Below are 20588 nucleotides of genomic sequence, written 5' to 3' on the forward strand. Positions count from 1 at the left end.
CAACGAAAGATACCTCAAGGCCATAACAGTATTGAAAGCTTTAACAATCTGTTATCTGAAAATTTACACATTTTGTCTGCGTTATTGTATTCTGGAACTTATCTAGAGTCAACATAAAACTCTTTTCTTCAAGAGTGGAATTTTCTTCAAATTTTATCGTTTGTTTGCAGCCTTTCTTCAAGGAGGGATTTATTACAAGCTTGTTTTATTAAAAACCCATCTCAAGGACAAGGAACCTCTATTGATCAAACTGTGCTTAAAGTTCTGAAATTCTAAAACATCGAAATTCTGAAATTGATTTTAAAAGTGGCTAGAAAACAAGGCCAAAAACAAAAGGAAGGCAAAAAAGAAGTTTGGTTTATGTACAAGTACAATGTCAATCAAGAGTTAGCATTTCTCTTTCATTGATATTGTCTGATGTAATGCAGTCAGGGGCGTAGCGTCCGGGGGAGGGGGTGTGTGGGGGTGTAAACCCCCCCAACTTCCAGAAAACTCGTAGATAGAATTAAACTTAAAATAAAATATTAATGTAACAAAAGAATTTCTGTCTGTAAAATATGTTTTTGCATCTCTTACACCCCCCCCCCCCCCCCAGCGAGTATGGCCACGCGGCAGAGGCGGATTCAGAGTGAGTTCCTTGGTGCACAGAACTCAGTCAGTTTTCCGACATATAGCTAAAATTAGTGTTGCCTGAAATAAGTAATATTTAGACTAAAAAAGTGAAACCTAAAAATTCCGAGGTTCATCACAGTCTCATCGGAAGAGAATGAATTTAAACAATGGGAGTTTTGTTTGAAACACGGATGGAACTTGGTCAAAACAGCATCTGAAACTCGGAAATGATACCATATTTGCAAGAGATTTGTACAATAGCGAGTGGTTATTTGGCTACCAGATGTCTTATAGGCCCTTATTCTCACGACCCTAGCAGCATTCTAGCAGATTCTTAAGCGTTTGAGATAAAACAAGGAAATATCGTTAATTTTCAGGAGCATTAACTAGCTTGGTTTTAAATTGCAGTCTTTAATTGCACGGGAGACCTATGCTCAGACAGAACATCATATTTTGAAGAATATGCTGGTGTCTCCAGAGGCAAAACAGCAAATTGCGAGCAAAACAAAAGGGAAAAACTTCTCTGTGGCATCCAAGACAAACAAAAGGGTATTGAGAAAAGGAGAGGGTTGCAAAAATTTTCACAGAGGCACTGTCTTCTGTCAGAAAGAAATCTAGAATCTAGATTTAGTGAGTGATGAGTACCTACCCCTCCCTCCCCCCGTTAGAATCCAGATTTAGTGAGTGGTGTGTACCTACCCCTCCTTTCCCCCCTTATGGTACCAAAATGCATAAATATGAGTAGTAATGTTGTTTTAGGCACAATTATCAATGCATTATCTGAAAGAACCTTGCCTTGGCCTGGAACTCAGTCAGGTTTTTTGCTGGATCCGCCCCTGACGCGACGCCACTGAATGTAGTCTTCGCATAGGACTCAAAATTTATGTGATAAATCCAAACAAATGATGTGAGGTTTCCAAGTGATGGAAACCGTCGTCTTAGTTCTTGATTTTCTGAAGTGATAAAAATTGAAAAGTTCGTTATGGATTCCGCCTTTAATAGTATAAGTTCTTTAAACTTTTTGGCCTTCAAGGCGTTCGTGTAGGTTCCTAATAACAGTGCCGTCGGAATGAAATTCATATTGGGGGGGCTGCCCATTGTTTTCCTTCTCGTTCAGTACACTGTTATAAAGTAAACATACTACAGTTTGACAATTATTGGGGAGGGGGGGCTCGAGCCCTCCCAGCCCCCCGGTTCCGACGGGCCTGTAATATAGTGGGGCGTTATAAAAGATAGCGGGGTTGAAATGACGTATTGAAGTTTCACGGTTACTGCGTAGCGTGTGGTATTATCGCGGAGGAGATTATATGACAACGACGAACGGAGATGAAGTTAGGGACAAAATCATGCCGAAATAGCATAGGTAGCGTAGAAATTAGTGGAATAATCGTTCACAAACCCATTTCGATATCGTACTGAACTTCTTTCTTGATATAATTCGTTACAAATGGTCTCTATTTTATAAGAAACAGAACCATTCAAAGAATGGAGCAGGGAGGGCTGTTCGATGTACAATTGGCCTAGGCTGTTATTGCAGATGAACCGTTCAAGCACTACATAGAACATACTTTGACAGACGGGAAAAGACAGTTGAAGCATGTCATTATACTGTTATAAACTTTTAAAACTGGCGTATGCCATCACTTTGCTTTCAGTTCTATTTATGTGCGTGTCAACAAATTGGGGACTCAAAACTGGCGTCGATTCGGTTAAAAATTTGAAGGCAGACTCTGATAATAACAAAGTTTATCCATCTACACTAAATGGATCCTTCGTTGGAAGAGGAATCAAATTTACTGCTCGACCTTCCCAGCTCAAAATTGTAAACAAAACTTTACACAGGGCATCGATAACACCACGGAATAACATTTTTGGAGCCACCAGTACAAGTGAACGTTTGCCTGGAAAAAATTGGACAAAACAAACAGGAAAAGAGAAAATAAAAAAAATTGAAGCAATTTGGCCCAGTACAGTTGATTCAAAGAAACATAATAGCAACGAATCATCAACAAACAGCCAAAATACAGTATGTTTGCTATTTGAATGCAATGTCTATTCAGACAGAGTGTTGGTTCTTTGTTACTGCCAAGATTTATGAAAATCTTTTTTGATGAAAAAAAGGAATAAAGATTCCTTAAATAAGCCTTTAAAATTGTTGAAAAAATGAAAAATTTCCAAGTTTGGAATAATTTGATCTTATAAACAGTTTTTTTTCAAATTTTTCTAAAAGTGATGGAAATTTTTTGATGTGCTTAGATATTACAGAAACATTAAACAGTTAACTTTGCATAATACTATTTGTTGATGTCTTTACAAAGATACTAGAGTAAAGCTAACTTGGTTAATTTAAAGAATAAAAACCTGAATTCATTTCAAATTTGAAGTAAATGAAAAGTTTTGTCATCAATGCTTACTTAAGAAGTCTGAAATGAATATGCAACCAATCATGTATTGCTGATATTTGTGCAGAATGATTATATTTCAGAAGTGCATCTTGAATCATTTATTTTCTAGGTAAATTCAACGCAGCAACCAAAGATTACGGTTGAAGAGCCAGACTGCTCGAAATTTGTCTCAAAGGTTTGTCTTGCACACATAAAGCTTGTTCGTCTGAATCTTTGTGTAATTATTTTTTTTCTTCTAGATAACGTTGATACAAAATTTGTTAAAAGAAAATCATGAATTGATAAGGATGTTTTTTGAATGCATTGGTCCTACAGCGGAAACACCTAAAATGGTGAACAATGCAAATGGACAACAAACGTGCCAATGTCAGGAAAAATGACCTTGTCATCAGAAGACATAAAACTAATATCAAAACTAAATGAACTAATATCTTGTTCATGCATAAAAAGTAAAGAAAGGAGGCCTCATATGCCCGGACAACAAGATAAAATATTTACTAATACAACTCCTATTTTAGTTTGCTTTTTGTGAGAAACAGGATAATTTTCTTTACCAGTTTGCCTTTCTTCTGCTAACTGCTAACAAGATTTATAAACATAGCCTGTTGTTGTTTTGATTTCAATAAACATCAGAAAGCTTCTTGATGTAAATGACATGTTCATCTTGCTTTTTATCCATCAAAATTCTGGTCAGTTTGTAGAATTTGCACAACGATAAAGGTCTAGGAGAAATTTTAGTGAATAGAATAATTTGATTATCATTGTCAAATGAATTTTTGTTTTTAGGATGCAAATACTACAAACCAAGGAGACAGTTTTTGCTACAGCCCAAATGATGTGAGTCATATTTGAAAAACTGTTTTTGATTTATATTCTGAAGGCCGACTTGGTGAACAGCAAAGGAAAAACAGGAAAAAGAACTTCGCTTTGATGGAAAAGTTTAGCAATTTTTATAACAATTAAGTTTCTGCTTATGAGAGACAAACCGTTCAGAAATTAGTCTATAAGTAAAACAAGCTATTTGCTTCCAGCCAGCTTTTTTATGACCACTGTAGCTGTGAAGGGCACAAGAAAACAAAGCAGAGGGTTTAGAGCTTTAATTGGCCCCCTATACAACAAAACTTCAAAAAAGCTGGGCAATCTTCAAGTGCTTAGTTGTTAACATTTTCCAAACTAAACGGAAAAATACACGAAACTCATTCAAAATTAAGTAAATATGAAAAATGTGAGACTTTTTTGAGGAGTTTAAAAGAGGCATTAAATTTTGCATTTAGTTTTGATATTTTTGAGAGGATAATGAAAAATAATACATTTACTACAAATAGTACTGTGTTTTGAACTGTCATAAAGTCATGGTACATATACTTAGTCCTTTCTGGCAAATTGTTCCTTGATTTAAACTTAGATTTAAAGTTGTGATGTTGTCTGAATTAAAATAAGCCTTGACTTAAATTTGATATGTATTTTTTTATTAAGAAGCGCCATGTTCTATGTTTTTTCACTTTTATCATGTTCATATGTTTTCACAGAGTCTGAAATGTTATCAAGATCCTATCTTTTGTGAAACATATCATTTAAGGTGAGCATAAATTTCAGTTAAAGTACTAGAGAAATTCCTCTATATTGACATTCTCAATTACAGATGGCTAAAAAATCACAATTCAAGACATTGTGCTCCTTGATACACGTATTTCCAGTTGGGTTTAATTGGTACCCTGACCAAAGCAATAATTATTTTTAACATATGTGTGTACCAACTAAATATGTGATTTTTGTGCAACAAAAGTGGTTATAAAATGGTTTCCCTATACTGACCAAGAACCTATCTGAGATTTAAAGAATACTGACAGGTTTTCTTCTGAGGGATGTAAATTGTGGTCTTTTTCGTGCCTTTTTGCCAAGTCGTTTCTCTAAGAATGATCCTCACATCAACCATACCTTTATTGTGACAAATCTCGTGAGGGAGGGATTCTAAACAGAGAAATCAGATGGTCATCGGGAGCACATGCTCCTACAATTTTCAGAAAAATAGAGGCATGTGCAACTGATGGATGTAGTCCTTTTTCCTTCATTTGTTCCCTGCCCCCACTTTGAAAAAATCTTCTATGTTTATGACTCTAAAAACTTAAAAACTAGCTAAACATAATCCAATATGGCAATACTGTCCACCTCAACATATATTGCGTTTTCTGCAGTGGGAAAAGAGAACTGAGATGGCCAGCCTATGGTGAATACAGTCACCTTTCGCATGAACATTGGGTAAAAATTCTGCAGGTAATAGCATTTTGAATTTTTATCAATTTGATTTCTGATTAGGTTGCATCAAGATTGTTAACCTCAAGATCATTTTCATTCTCATTAATTTATCATCCTTTAAAACCTTCTATTCTTAAAATGGGCCAGAATAAAACTGTATATTTGTGTGTGTTCTTATGAGAGTGTTTTAATTTATTGTTTTTCCAATATGGCATTGAAGGTGGTATGGCATGTTTATTGCCTCTAAAAAGGAGAAGTTCTTGCTATTATTCAGTTGAGAAGAAAAAAACCTGGTAGGGGAAGTAAAAAAGCTTAAATTAGATTTGAGGGCTTACAATCAGCTTTGTATATACAAACTAAGACATTTAAGATGACATTTGGCTATTCTTTTGACTTAAATTGTTTCTGCAGATGTTATAAAAAATATTTATGATATTTGCACAACATAAGCTCACCAATTTTGTTCATTCTATTTTAGCATGGCGGAGTTGTTTTTCTGTATCATCCATGTGCCAACACCTCATTAGTCACAAAACTTAGGCAACTGGCTGAGAGTTGTCTGCATCGCTATGTGCTCACCCCATATGAAAAACTAACTTCATCAAAGGTATGACAATATATCGTACATAGATGTGCCATTTATACTTGCAACATACTCCTCTTCTAAAACACATCAAAACAAACAAAACAGGGCTAGCTCTGCAAGCCAGACAACAAACCAAAACTTCCATTGGCCTTTCAAACATGAAGAACAGTGTGGTTGAGAGGAAAGTAAAATCTTCTGACATTGATTAAGGAAATATTATATCATGTTTTCTCAATTCACTTTCCTCTCAAGTACAGCTGTTAGCTGGATATTTTTAATATAGCCCTCTGGTATTCAGTGGTTTCAGGATAGCACTAAAAAGTTGAAACAAAATCATAGTTGAAAAATTTTTTTTGTTTTGATACTTTTCATTCTCATTCTATGAAACCAGGCTCCACATTTGTCAAGAAAACTGGCCAAATGTGCCACTCTCATTGCTTTCAGTTGGCATTTGAATACAGATTTCACCTTTGTTAGTGGTTGTCAAATGTTTTTTACTCTAAGGAGCATCTGCCAAAACTTACTTCAAATAGTATATGCTTTATTTTTGCTTTCTATGTCATTTTGTAAAAAAATCCATTATTTAAGAAATCCTTTGAGAGTAGCCACCTTTCCATAGCATTCAAAACAAAACTGTAAAACTTGTTGTGGCATGGTTTTGCCCTCTTCCCTCTCTATTATTGGTGTTTTTTACATTGCTTTTGTTTTTCAGCCGATTGCCCTGGTGTCATGGGGATGTTTTCTCTTAATGAACAAAGTTGATTTTCCTACTTGCAAACGTTGGATTAAATCACATGCATACAAAGGCCCTGCTTCACATATTCACAAAAATGGCACTTACGAACATCAGCTTGTGAGAGCTGCAAAAGTGATCACTGATGTCAAAGATACATTTCTTTGTCCTGATGAGCATGAAAAGGTATCACACATTTGTTTATTTGCTGTTTAAAACTTGTTTACTAACAAAACTCTTTAAAAATGTTTGGTCCAAATTAGATGAATTTTCATCTTTAATACAAAAAACTAATGATGGTTATCACCTAAGGATTTTGTGAGGACAATATGCCAAAGCGTGCAGATGTATACAAATCTGTTTGATTAACAAGGAACATAGGTAGACTTGATATCTTCTTTTAAAAATAGCTTTTGTGAGTATTTGTCATATCTGCAACGCTATTGGAACGATGGGCGATGCCACTCCAATCACTTTTGTAGCTTATTATTGTAATAATTGTATCTCTATGTTAAGTGTAAGTCTTAGGGTTGTTATGCATTTCCATGCTCCCTAGGCTTTTGTATTGTAATTGTTGTCGTTGTAAATTTTTATGCGAATATAAAAAAAAAATGTGTACAGGGGCAATAAATCATCATCGTGTAACAGAGTTTCCAGTCTGGAATTAGGACCTATCAAAAGACATCCAAACTCAATAAACAACCAGTGGTATAATTCAAATATTTGCACTGAAGAAAATGGTTGCTTGAAAACTTACTGGTCCTTTTGTTCAACCACTAAGCTTAAGATTTTAATGTTGAAAGGCCTGTTGGATGGTCATTTAAGTGTCTTGGTAGATGCATCATATTGAAATGGTAATTGGGGATTTATGAAAAAGCTGCACCAAATTACAGCTGATTGATTTCCCTGCACTGACATTTTGCAGTTGTTAAAGTTTCTTTTAAAGTGGCTTTTATGTGGCTGAAATACAATCTAAATTTTCATTTTAAGGCATCTTTACAAACTACCAAGTCCCCAGTTCTGACTACTGCCCGACCAAAGCATCACATTGGGGAAGAGATCATAATGAAACGTCTTGCCAAAGCAAAGCATAAAACACAGACCCACCAAAGGGTGCTTGAACCAGTAGCTGTAGACAGAAAGAAGGCCTTCACAGCATTTGGCAGCCTCGTTTTCCTGTTTATTCTTCTCTTGATTTTCCTTCTCTACACTAAACTATGGACACCAAATTTTGGTACTAGAAAAAGGTTTAGATACGAAAAATTGGGTGATCTCGAATCAGAATCAGAGTACTACGAGTCTCAGTTCAGCCTGTTAAAGAGTGGTCAAGAATTCATAAGCAGTTTAAAACGAAGCAAGAAGACACAGAGACGAGATGCTCAGTGTAAGGTGAAACTTCTAGCACCAATTATTGAGGAAGATAGCGACTCTGATTTTGGCTGACTTGAATCGCAAGACACGCTATTGTGTTATCTCCTAATGTTTAAACCTCAGGCAAGGATAAAGGCGTGACAGAGCATTGGCAACATTGTCTGACTGGCCAGGTCTGTATCTTTTAGGCCAGGTCAGCAGGAGCTCTCCATGGTGCAGACATAAAAAGAGGGAAAGAATTAGGTGTGTGTATGTGTCAAATTGGATTTGTTACTCGTTTAAAGGTAGAACACAGAAGTTGAACCAATGCAGTTTTTTATTTGTTTCTGCAATGGACAAAATGCTTGTTGTTTGTTATCAACAGTTTTCAAACTGTTATCAAATTCTTATTGATGACTACTGTCCATAAATATCACCTTATACAAGGAAAATAAAGCTCTGTTTTTACAGGTCCAGAATTTATCTAAAATGGATCTAAGTGGATTTACATTAAAACATTATTAAACTACATTGAACTTACCGGCAGACAAAAATGGAGGCCTTAAATGCAGAGAAAAATTTGACCCAGATTAGATACTTATTTGTTTGATCTACCTTTGCCATTGCATGGAACAGAGATGAACAAAGACAAATGAACAGCAATCTTTGTAACAGTGTGTTTTCTGAATTTCTGGTGGTAAATTGATACTTATAAAAAGAATTTAAGGTTCTTCAGAAACATAGAATTGAATTATTCTTATTTCTGTATTTCCAAGAAGGATTGGAGTTATAAAGCAGAATGACAATTTTTATTCAATTATTTAAAATAAACCAATTTCTCATTAGTATTCTCCTATTTTTGGTGTTTCTCTTCAAGATGGCACTTGCCAGTTTTATGGTGAGTTTCATCCCCAACGGTTATCAAGTACTGGCTTGCATCTCATTTTTTGTATGAATGGAGCTACATATTACTAGCAATTGGTATGGGTAAGTAGAAGGGGAGTAAAAATTGATTCCTGAGATACACCTGTGATGTATAATTGGGTTCAATCTTTGAAATGCTCTTACCAATCTATCGCGAATTCGGGAGCTTGTGTGGTGACTTGCAGCAAAGTCCCCAATGACTTGTAGCGCATGCCCCCACATCTCATGGGAATCCATAATGACGTAGCTGATTATAGAGAAGAATCGGGTTCAATCTTTTAAATGCTCCTAAATAGTTGCTTCTGATCTTTTCGTTTGATAGGGAACAACCTGATTGGTTAGACTGCCAGTCAATAAAAGCCAATAAAATCTCAAGTATTTATTGAAAAGAAACTTTCACCAACTTATTTTCGAGTTGTCCTCGGATTAACTCAATTTATTGTCACATTGATAGTAGTAAACACGACAAGGAAACTTTTCAAATGCCCATCAATGATTGTTTTCGATTTTTCTTTTTGGTAGAAATGAAATTTGATTAGTTATAATAGAAATGTGACTCATTAACGGCCAATAAAATCATGATAATTGATGGCTAAGCTAATTTTAACATAAATGTGACCCACTTTTTACGTAAAAATAAAATTGCTTTTCATACATAGGAAAATAATATTAAAAGCTGCGAAAGAGTATTAGAATTCTTTGTACAAAAATAAACTGAACATGAGATTGTTCTTGTTTCCAAAAATTTGATATGATTTCGTTAATCTCCAACATAACAAAAATATTCTATTTGTTAGTTATAGTCCTAAATCTAGACACTGATTTGCATGTGTTTGTATGATATTTGTCGGATACTCGTGTAAACAAACTGGACACTGGGCGTTTTCGACGCTGGGCAAACCAAGCACATAAGGCCATGCAACAGCTATGTTTTGAATTGCTTGTTGATAAGCCAATGGTGTGTTCGAGTCCAGCATCGCTGTTTCTGCAGCTGTAGAATGCATAGTTGCAGCAGGCACGCCACGTGTCAAATCGATGGTTAAAGGAGCAGTAGTGGCAGGGTTTACGGCAGTCGGTAAAGTAGGGACTACGGCAGCAGTTGTTACCGTGGGTGGTCTTACCCTGATGGCGTGATGAACGAAACCACATTGTCGATTGGTGGATGGTTGCTTCCAGTCATTAGGATTGCGCTTTACAGTTCCTGTGGTAATAGCTGTAGTTACAGCAGCGGTAACAGAAGTTGATCTAGCCGCAGTTACAGTCACAGAACTGTGGTAGTTTTGTGATAAGGCAACTTGCGTCTTTCCTTTAGGTCTTCCTTTCAAGCTTGCTGCTTTTACAGCAGTAGGTAAGGGAGCAGCCATTGCGATAGCTCCAGTTGCAGTTGCGGCAACTGGATAACGGGGACCAGTGTGCGAAGAGGCAACTTGCTTTCTACCTCTAGGTCTTCCTTTTCCGTTTCCTGTTGTTGCAGTAGTGGCTGCAGAGGCAGCTACAGCGGTGGGTGCATTTGAAGAAACAGGATAACGACGTCCATTATGTGAAGAGGCTTGTTTCCTAGCTTTAGACGTTCCTTTTAAGTTTGCTGCAACAACAGCATTGGCTACGGCAGCAGTCAACATAGCAGATCTAACCGTGGATAGGGAAACAGGGAACTTTTGGCAGGTTTTGGGGAGGTCTGCTTTCTGCCTACCTTTGGGCCGTCCTTTCAGATTTATGGCAGTGTTAACAACAGAAGTCATGTTTGTAAATCTAGCTGCTGTTGTGGCAACAGGGCCACTGTGGGAATGTTTCCTTGCCTTGGGCTTCCTTGAAGCAGGACGTGTGTCTTGAGGCTCTCTACAACCACTGAAGTTAAGCGGTTGTGATGGAATAGACTGGACTGTTGAAGTAACACAGGCACTGGCAAACGCCAGATGACTTGAAATGGACGCGTCTTTTTTCCCTACATTTCCTGCATTGTTGTCAGCAACCGGACCAGAGTCCTCTTGAGAATCATCATCCAGTTCGGTTTTGCCGCTGCAAAACTGGGCATGTATTTCAAGAGCAACAGGAGACATTGATTTGCCACAAAGTGGACAAGCTGGATTTGTTTGTGACGTGTTGGTTCTTTCATCAATGGTACTCGCTTCACTGGTCTCTGTGGTAACTGGCTGTACCTTTGCCTGTTTATTGGGTGGTCCTTCTATGTCATCGCCGTAAAGGAGAATGCTCCGTGAAACATTTGTGCTTCTTCTTTGCATGCATTTGTTGGTATGATTGTTGCTTCCATCATTCTTCATACTGCTCAAGGGTGTAACTGGCCACGTGACAGCTCTGTTGTCGTTCCTTGATGATCCACTTCCAGGCCTTGAAGGCTCAGAACTGAAACTGAATATGCAAGCAGGTCTTACTCCTACTGGGACGGACTTAGTCCCTTTGGGACGATGTCAGTTTCTATGAGACTACAGGCGGTACCTTTTGAAGGTAATGCTTGCCAAGACAGAACCTAAACACAGGGCCAAACAAAGTTGACAGAAAAAGGAAGGGGTAGTGGGGGTGGGGGGGGGGTTTAGTATACCGCCCAAGAAAGTGCAACAAATACTTGATTACAACCGATAAATCTTTGATAACTTTGGTTTAGTGAAGATTTTGTTCTTTGAACAATAGTATAAATTTGCATCAAACACACCACATGAAAATGATGAAAGATATGTTTTCCAACAATGATGACAACAAATATTTTGAAAAATTTTCTACCTTTTTATTCCGTTGCGAAATGTCCAGGAATTGTCCTGAATGAATTAAAAACAGCAGTTTTTTACAAGGAAATCTCAGAATAGGTACAGGAAAATTTAGTACTGAAACCTAAAACAGAATTAACATTCCAATGATTGCAGCTCTCTGAGACCAAAAAGTCGAAAAGGCCTTTTTTAGAAGGGTGTCCACAAGTGCCATATTTTGAGAACTTTTTTCATTTGCAGTCCTAGTTCTAGTCCTAGTCCTTTTCTTTTGTTCTTATAAGATGACGCCACATTTCCCTTTGTTTAGAACAAGAGACCATTTTCTTCCAAAAAATTGGGGGCGACCGCCCTTCGCCCTCCCCACCCCCAGTTGTTGAAAAACAAATCGGATAAACTTCTTCACATTAACTGACAACAGCAAACATTAAAATTTTACTTTTTAAGACAGTACCTTCTGTTCCTTGCTTCTTTTTCCATTAAAATTGATTTTATCCTTTTTTGTTTCCAGATTCTAGAAGCAGTTGGTAAAAGATCATGCGATATGCACATAACGTAGATTAGGTTATGACACTTCATTAAGAAAACGATCTGAACTGTTGATTAAATTGTGTACTTTTCAAGGGGGATATCAGAAAGTATTGATTAACTTAGTTATGTGTACAAAAAAGTTTGCAGGCATTATAACAATGAAGATATATAATATCATTACAAACAACTGTAAGAAGAACTATATGCAGCCATAAAACAAATTCAAGCCTAATATAGAAGTAAATGAATCAATTTCTTTTGAAGAAAAGAAAGTTTAGCCTAAAGGCAAAGTCTTGAATTCCAGCAATAAAGCTAAAAACTATTTCCTTGGTAAACTTCATTAATCTTTATCATAAACCAGAGACAAACCGTTTCATTTATGAATAATATAATAAATTTTCCTACCTTTTCAGAACTAAGATTATTATATTTCTTCCCAACAATCTGAGGGATCAAAGATAAAGTTTGTTAGGAGCAAAATCACAATAACTGTTTTAAAGTAAAACATTTTAAAAGTGAAGTATTGTAAATTTATTCGAAGTAATGCATTTAGCCTCTTATCTAACGCAGAGGGCGTTGATAAAATTCGTCTCTATCAAGGGAAGGGCGTTTAATGAAGGAAGAAGTCAAGAAGATGGGGCTATTGTTGACTGCTTGGAGAATGAAGGGATTCAAGGTGTTAATCCCTCATTCAGAAAGTTGTTATTGGAAATCTTTTTAGTTTCAAGAAATCTCTCTTAAATTTATGGGTTGTCAAATAGAGGGGCTAAAAATAGGGAGTTTGTTCTATATAGTTGAGTCAAATAAATAAACAGGGCTGCAAAAAAGTATTAAAACTTTGGATCTGAGTTCCCTCGTTTTTTAAGCGTTAGCAGAAACAATTTTCGACTTATAATAGAAAGGATGATATTTCCCTTGAATTTGTCAATAACTTAAATTGTTAATTGTCAATAGCTTAAGTTGCTATTACAAACCAAATCCAAATATCTAAGCAGCATAATGTTTCCAATATTCGCGGAGCTTTCTGGCGAAATATTTTTATCTGGTAGAAAATTGTTATCCAATTTCACAGATTTCCAGAAAGAAATTTTTCTGCAGCCGTACAGATAAGGGTCCTCAACTAGAAAGTGCGTTGGAAAGAGAAGGAATCTAAACAAAGATTTTACAGTATGCGAACTACGGAATTCAGTAAAGTGAACGTGCAAAACATTAAATCAAATATTTAGGTGAGGAGCTTATAATAAACTTTTAAAAGTGCTTGTGGATTTTAATTTGTATTCTTTTGCTCTGTGTACCTTATCAAAAGATCCATGGGGCTTTACTTCCTTCAAAAATACCCGGTCCAAAGATAAAATTTATAAAAATACGCATTCACGTTGGTATAGCAGCAAGCTACATACCTCACAAAAGACTCTTCTCTCGGCTCTGTTTAAGGTGGTTCCATGGCTTTTTTCCATATTTTTCACAAGTTCTAAAAAAGAATTAAATTACTGATAATGCGTGATTGAACAGCTGGTCTGTGATGAAACTTTGCCTTAAAGGAAGCTAGTTTCGTGATATTGTCCTATTTTAGCAAAGCCTGACACCCTGAATGCTTCTAACTATGAAAAGGCTAGGTTGGATCAGTGTTGTTTAGGGTCGCAGACAATAGACCCAAGTGTTCAAGGGTAGAGTCCCTGTAATGATGAAATCTTCACTTAGTTTAGAAGAATCGCGAGATCTTTGTAATTCCAGGCGTTCCACTTATGACGGGCGATCACATCGAAAGGAGGGACAAGGATACTGCTCGATAATCATAGCTTCTCAATGTCCTAAAAACTACCTTCGGAAGCTACGTAGTAGCAAATAAAAAGACTACAAACACAAAAGGTCACTGGCACCTAGTTCTATGGCAACTAAAAACATCCTGCGAGAATAAAGGACAGACACATACTATATTTAACTAAAAACCCGCTCAATGTCAGTTCTTTTCAGCAACGGAAACTAGCGTTTCGTTGATGCTCAGAATAGTTTTCCGACCTACTTAGGTCACCCAGGGTGGGGCAGAAGACAGGAAAAAGTTTTAGGAAGGCGCAAACGACTTCCATTGGTTTATGACTTCTTTTCCGCAGTGTGCACTCTCTTTTGACACAATCTCTTTTAATAGCGAAAACTAGCTTAGGATCTAAAATTGGCACCAACATCGGGGAAGCGTGTTTCCCGGCTATTTGGACAACAAGCGGACCACTGTAATGCAGTTTATAAATAGATACTGTACTGTGCCATAGAGGAAGTTAACATTGTCCCAATTTCACCGACAAACTTGAGATTTTACCAATCAACTTGAGATTTTACCAACCAAATCACGATTTAACCGACCAAATCACGATTTAGCCGACCAACTCATGATTTTACCAACTGACTCACGATTTCATCAACCTACTCACGACTTTACCAGCCTACTCACGATTTTACCAATTACGATTTTACCAACCGACGCCAAATTAATTAGCCAACGAATGATTTTATCCAGGGGCGGATCCAGAGCAAATTTGAAGGAGGGGCGGTTGGTAGTGGGGGCGCTAAAAAATTTGCAAAAATTGGCGACGAGAGTTTGCTGTATACAACAATTTCAGATCCATTTTCGGAATAAACAACATAACTTTGAGGTAATCCTTGATGAAAATTAACCTATCGGTCTCAGAAACTATATCACCTGATTCTCATTCTTCAAAAGGGGCGCACAATTTCCAAAAAAGGGGTGCCAGACTTGCTTCAGCTAGTTGAGGGAAGGGCAACTGCCCCTAGTTGCCCCCTTGAATCCGCCACTGATTTTATCAACAAACATGCGATTTTATAAAAAAACTTACAACTTTACTAGCCAAAAAGAAAAATGGGGTGATAGGGTATCCTTTACGCAAACACAGTCCATATATCGTTCGTAAACTTTCTGTCGATTTCTTGTGTAAAAGTTCCAGAAACAATAAATTAGTTGCGTCTTTAATTTAGAATATTGCAACAGATTCGATTGCGATTAAATTATCTTACCTGGAAGCTGGGCAGATTCTTGGTTTTCAATTTTAGCATTCTCCAGGAAGCATTCTACTTCTTGCTGAAACTATAAAAAAATAGTTCTGTAACATAAACAGCACAACGAGTGATCATTGCTCGTAGTCTATCAAAAGAAGAGAGCAAGGCAGGCCATCCTCTGAAATCTAGTGATGGGGAATAGCGATGATACCAGGCATCTTTGCAGTGCCGTAGGTAAGATGAGGGGTTGGAAGAGATAATTGCTTTCTAGGTGTACTTTATCAGGGAATTTTCAAACTCGTTGGCAATTAAAAGATTCCATTTTGTCAGCGAATGGGGGGGGGGGGGAGCGGCACACCTCTTGATAACAATAGGTAAGGACAGCACCGCGTCATTAGACACTGTAGTTCGATGCCAGAACTGCAGTTAATCAATACACTGAAGTGAAGTTTTCTCACCTTCTTTAAAACACTTGTCTTTGACTTCAACAGCGCACTATCCGACCAACCTTTTCGAATTTCTCTACTCCCTAAAAAATTATGTGCATGATAAAAATTAACCAATCTATAGAAACGCACGAAAAGATTTATAATAAAATACTACAAATCGTTTTGTCACGAAATTCGAACCATGTTGACGTAAAGGTAAACAAAGAAGCTTCCAAAATATTAGGTTCACTTTTGAGCTAAATATTTTAAAAAATACAGAGTATCAAGAGAATTATATGGGGTAAAATCTTGCGGGTTATGGGGTAAAATAAAAAAATTAAGAGCGAAAGAGTTATTTCACTTTTACCCTGTTGGCACAGCACCAGGATTACATCTTATACATAAAAACACAATTGCTACATAGGTTAGAATAAAAATAAGGATTCTATGCTCCAAAAGTTTTAGTCATGTGAGATTAGCCGACATTTTCCCTTGTGTGGTATCTGCCAATTTACAACTGAAACATCTATACACCAAATATGTTAGTTCAGCTTCTTAACCAGAATGATGACGTCTTATAAGTAAAGGCTACCACCAAAAAATAAAAGAGTGTTTTTAACTCTTACCAACAGCTGACACAAATTGTATTTAAATATCCGTTTACATACCGGTGTTTGATTTTGATAAAGCTTTCTCAAGGCACTTCTCCGTTCTAGACATTCCTAAACTTGGCTTGAAAGATTTCCTAGAGTCAAATAAATAAATAACTTAATAAGAAACATGAAAATGGGAAATCAAATAAAAATTTTATTCAAGTTTAATTGGACTGCATCGGTAAACGAATAATATTATAAAATTCATTCCACAAAATCCCTGTTCTATATAGTGCTGTGGGCTAAATGGTGTGACCACATAAAGACTGACATTATACCCTTTTATTTTAAGAATAGTCTTTGTATCATTGGAAAACACTAACATGAAAGCATTGTTAGTATGTTTACAGCTGGTTAACCCTGGTTTTCATTTAGATTTTTACTCAAACTAGAAAGAGCAATGGTCCAAGGACAGAACTTTGAGGAGCACCTGCTCTGATTTGGAATGAGCTGCTACTACAGTCACATTTTTCTGAATATAGTGTTCTGATAATGATCAATACATTGCAAAGCAATAACATGTCTGGACCAATTCTGTGTTTGCATCCCTCTAATATTAGCCCTCTGTAAATTCTGTAGATGCGTATGGCTTCTCGGAGTGGCCAACAGCACCCCTCCCCCTTCTAACTTATTAAGGCACAATGCCTGATGTAAATGTTAGTTTCCAGCTCTTCCTTATTCTTTCAAAGACATCATAAAATATTCAAAATCAAAAAGTAGCTACCTAGAGGAATAAATTGCCTTCTCAACAATCTCTTTAAAATTGTCACAACCATCATCTGATTTAGTGTTACCATGTGTAGCTGTCAAATGTCCAGTTTCCATCTCCCGATCTGAACCTCTTAACTCAACAAAAACCAGTCCAAACTGCTTGCCTGTAGCAAATGGCTGGCGACACCGCACCTTAACCCTGTCCCATTTCTGTTCAGCAATACTTGCACGAAACGATGCTATAGATAAAAGTTTTCATTAATTAGGCTGATATAATCTTTGATATTTGAACACATTCAAATGTTATTTGCAATTAAATGATAAAAGGATAGCAAAAGAGAATCAGTATACCCAAGTAAGCATTATGATTAACTAATAGGCTACAATTAGAGTCATTTTACCACTTAGTGTCTGCGGCCTCTGGAGTGGTAAATAGTATTGACCCATCTAAAAATTAGGGTGTGTTGGGGAATCAGGACCATTTGGATCAAGAAACTGTCTGCAAATCATTGTTGTATACTAACAAATCTATGCTCGAACGAGAAATTTATTGTATGGCTTCTCTTACAGAAAACATGTTATGCCCATACAACATTTAGCAAAAATTTTTGCCCTACACTCAACTTATGAAATTCATTTGTATTTGTCCTAACTGTCAGGATAATAAGCCTTTTTCTATTCACTAAGTCATATGCCTTGCTGCTTTGAAGGTGACCCTTTAATTAAGGATAATTTATTGCTGCAGATTGTGTATGGGTCACAATTTCATTTTTCATCTGTAATAACAAAGATTATTAGTCAATTTTCAAATTTATGACTCTTATATCGAAAGTAGCATCCCGATGAAAAAAAGGTTCCCCCAGTGCTTTTCAACTAAATGACATTACTACATAACAGGTCTCAACTGCCTTAGAGTCACTAACTACAATTTTATGGACACTTTTCTTTTTCTATACCAAATTATTCAAACATGTGGCACTGGTAAGCTATCAAGCCACAACCTTTTAGTAATTGCATATTCGTTGCTAGATTGCCTACAAGCTACATGCAGCCCTAGTTTTGTTTTTATTTGGTTGACTCAATGGATCACATAGTTTCAGGAAACCACTAAGTTTGTTAGAATGGCTATGGACTTCTGCAAATCTTGTTAAACTATTTCAATATAATATAACATTCTTTTACCTTTTCCAAGCAAAACAACTTTTGAAGTGTTTATCCAACTCTTGCACTCTGCAGGTGTCATAAGCGAGACAGTGGGGAGCAGCACTTCAAATGGTCTGTTTGATGGCCAAGAGGACCTCCCAACTGTGATCTCCACAAAGGCACTCCCATCATTACCTTAAAAGAGATGATTTTACATAAGATACTAGCATGTGGTCAAACAATACTTTATCTAAACTGGAAGAGGTTCTTATTCTTTGTTACAACAATCAGTAATGTATAAATGTCTCTGTGATATGTAAGTTATATAATGAACTTTGCAAAGTATGGATAAAGTTTCACACACAAGCATCTATTTGTTTAACATCTTAACTTCCTTGTAGCTCTAACTTCCTCATTTTAATAAGACTTGGTTGATTTTGATATTTTGAGCCAGGATATACAATAAGAAAGGTAATCTCAAACATCAGACTCGGAACATTTACCTTGCCTGTCCTATAGCCCAAAGAGTTCCATTTCCATCACTGGTTTTAAACTTTGCTATAAAATTTCCTTGTGTAAATAAAGCTTAAAGGAATGATACTTGAATAGCACTTGCATTAATTCATTGGGCTGTTAGCATGTTGATTGAATAATTGCCTTCAAAATAAATGCCTGTTAATTATTTAAAAAAATGATGACCTGAACTGAGCTGACATAATTTTCCTTTCAACATAAAAACACAAACCTATATTAATGTGCTCTATTTTTGAACTAACATCAAACCCAAGCACTACAATGAGATCTTTGTCTATCTCACTTTTACTGCAACACCATTTCCTCAAATTTGTAGGATTCAAGAGGTTTTCAACCAAGTGCTTAGAATCCTGTAAAGAAAATTTAATTCATAATTATTAAAGCATGAAACCAATGGAGACAATAGTTAAACAGAAGATACAAAAAATTACCAGCAAATAATGTAAATGAACAAAAGCAAAAGGGTAGATAGATCATGCATGCAAAATGGCGAATTGTAAGGAATAAATGCTTCTCAATTAACACATTTCTAGTCATTTTTTTTACCCAAGCAGGTGACATAGATGATACAAAGCAGATATATCAAAACATAAGAAATATAAGTAAGCTGAATTAAACACATCTAAATTCAAAATTGTAATTGAATATTAAATCCACTGCAAATTTTTAGGAATACTATATTTTAGGAAAAAGCCTGATTTGTCTAGTAAATAAGCATCACAGATATTTTTAAGTTGCATTTTTTAAATTTTCAGCTGGTTTTTTGGTTCCCTGCCAATTTTTAGTCTGATATCTGATGGTTTTTTAATTGTAACTGTTAAAGGAGGTACAGGTTAGTGCGTACCACGCCCAATTTTTTGCGACTTGGCGATTCAGCATAAATTTGGGATTGCAGTGACTTTTAAACAATTCAGGATATAAAGCTGAAATTTTGCAGTTTTTGTAATCTCTTGATGTTGCAAAATATAATCAAAATCCATGATGGTCACAACCCCTGGATGATTTGACATGGAATGACCATAAGCACTTAGTATTTGAACTCTAAGGACTTTGTCTGGACAGTTAAAACATTTTTAAGCTTGTTTTCATTTGATTTGCCTTATGCAAAAGTTCCTTATAAAAGTAATATCAAGTTTTATAAACATTATGGACACTTTTAGCATTGTTGTTTCTTTATTAACATTGGTTACCTGATCGCTCATGCAAATGACATAACCACGCAAGAGCCCTTGGCCACTAGCATGAGCTATTTCGTTTGAAAAGGCCACTTCAGTAGCGTCCCCCCAGTTCTCAACAGGATAAATTTTGTATTTAATCTAAATTCTATAAGAAAATGCTGGGGGAGGGGAGGGTAATATTTTGGCAACATACTTTTTGTGATGTAATCCTATTATTTTCGATCTGCATTACTTAACCAAAAGTTAGTGATTTTTGCACACATTCACCTGAGGTCACAGGGCTGTTGGCACACCAAAGATCTTGTCAAAATTGGTCATACTTAGCATATATAATGAACATTACTCTGACCACAGGGAATATATTTGGCAGATACAAATTTAGCTCCGCAAGCAGCTTCAGATACTCCCTTATATTCCCTTATATGATAAGATGAGACCCGACATAAGAAGGTAAGGCAGTTGATGTGTGTAGAAACAACAAAGCAAGAGCCAGAAATTCGACTCGATTCCTCTCACAAATAGGGATAAACTAAGCAAAGAAATGGAAGATCCGTATGGAGATCTGCCGTTTTACCTGAGAAGATGCACTGATAACTTTTGTCTTCAAAGGAGCCATAGCTCGATGAGGGCACAGATGAGGGTCTTCTGGAGGCCATCAAGTGTCACACCTCAGCATTTCCCGCCAATTTCGTGGGCTGTTGTTGTTGTTGCTGATACTGCACAAGGGCCCCTTTGGCAATGGCAATGTAATTTGACGCGCGACGATTCCAACAAGTCTTTATGACAAGGCGATCTTATTACAACGGAAGTTCAGT

General features: G+C 36.4%; 2 protein-coding genes across 2 annotated transcripts; one reads left to right on the plus strand and one right to left on the minus strand.

Annotated features, from left to right (window-relative positions):
• The first annotated feature begins 620 nt into the window (after positions 1 to 620).
• Positions 621 to 8787, plus strand: LOC135682994 (uncharacterized). Its single transcript, XM_065198121.2, has 8 exons — positions 621 to 2638; positions 3127 to 3192; positions 3804 to 3854; positions 4547 to 4596; positions 5213 to 5291; positions 5752 to 5880; positions 6572 to 6778; positions 7583 to 8787. The coding sequence occupies exons 1-8, from the start codon at positions 2210 to 2212 to the stop codon at positions 8033 to 8035; spliced, it is 1464 nt and encodes a 487-aa protein (XP_065054193.2). The 5' UTR covers positions 621 to 2209; the 3' UTR covers positions 8036 to 8787.
• On the minus strand, positions 7807 to 20487 carry LOC135682992 (uncharacterized). The gene is made up of 12 exons (XM_065198119.2): positions 20348 to 20487; positions 18807 to 18945; positions 18101 to 18256; positions 16932 to 17157; positions 16223 to 16299; positions 15585 to 15655; positions 15145 to 15214; positions 13518 to 13588; positions 12523 to 12561; positions 12041 to 12100; positions 11606 to 11640; positions 7807 to 11236 (listed from the first exon to the last, which is right to left on the minus strand). The coding sequence occupies exons 1-12, from the start codon at positions 20387 to 20389 to the stop codon at positions 9664 to 9666; spliced, it is 2559 nt and encodes an 852-aa protein (XP_065054191.2). The 5' UTR covers positions 20390 to 20487; the 3' UTR covers positions 7807 to 9663.
• Positions 20488 to 20588: the final 101 nt, after the last annotated feature.

This window comes from Rhopilema esculentum, chromosome 7 (assembly GCF_057945365.1).
Source record: "Rhopilema esculentum isolate cy_ngs chromosome 7, ASM5794536v1, whole genome shotgun sequence".
Classification (NCBI taxonomy): domain Eukaryota; kingdom Metazoa; phylum Cnidaria; class Scyphozoa; order Rhizostomeae; family Rhizostomatidae; genus Rhopilema; species Rhopilema esculentum.

Excerpts from the sequence above, each read along its gene's own strand:
- LOC135682994 (XM_065198121.2), top strand. The coding sequence starts at position 2,210 with ATGTCATTATACTGTTATAAACTTTTAAAACTGGCGTATGCCATCACT. Across the intron at positions 2,639-3,126 it reads CAACAAACAGCCAAAATACA|GTAAATTCAACGCAGCAACC; the intron begins GTATGTTTGCTA and ends TTTATTTTCTAG. Across the intron at positions 4,597-5,212 it reads TGTGAAACATATCATTTAAG|TGGGAAAAGAGAACTGAGAT; the intron begins GTGAGCATAAAT and ends CGTTTTCTGCAG.
- LOC135682992 (XM_065198119.2), bottom strand. The coding sequence starts at position 20,389 with ATGGCTCCTTTGAAGACAAAAGTTATCAGTGCATCTTCTCAG. Across the intron at positions 16,300-16,931 it reads AAGGCAATTTATTCCTCTAG|GAAATCTTTCAAGCCAAGTT; the intron begins GTAGCTACTTTT and ends ATTTGACTCTAG. Across the intron at positions 13,589-15,144 it reads AGAATCTGCCCAGCTTCCAG|AACTTGTGAAAAATATGGAA; the intron begins GTAAGATAATTT and ends ATTCTTTTTTAG.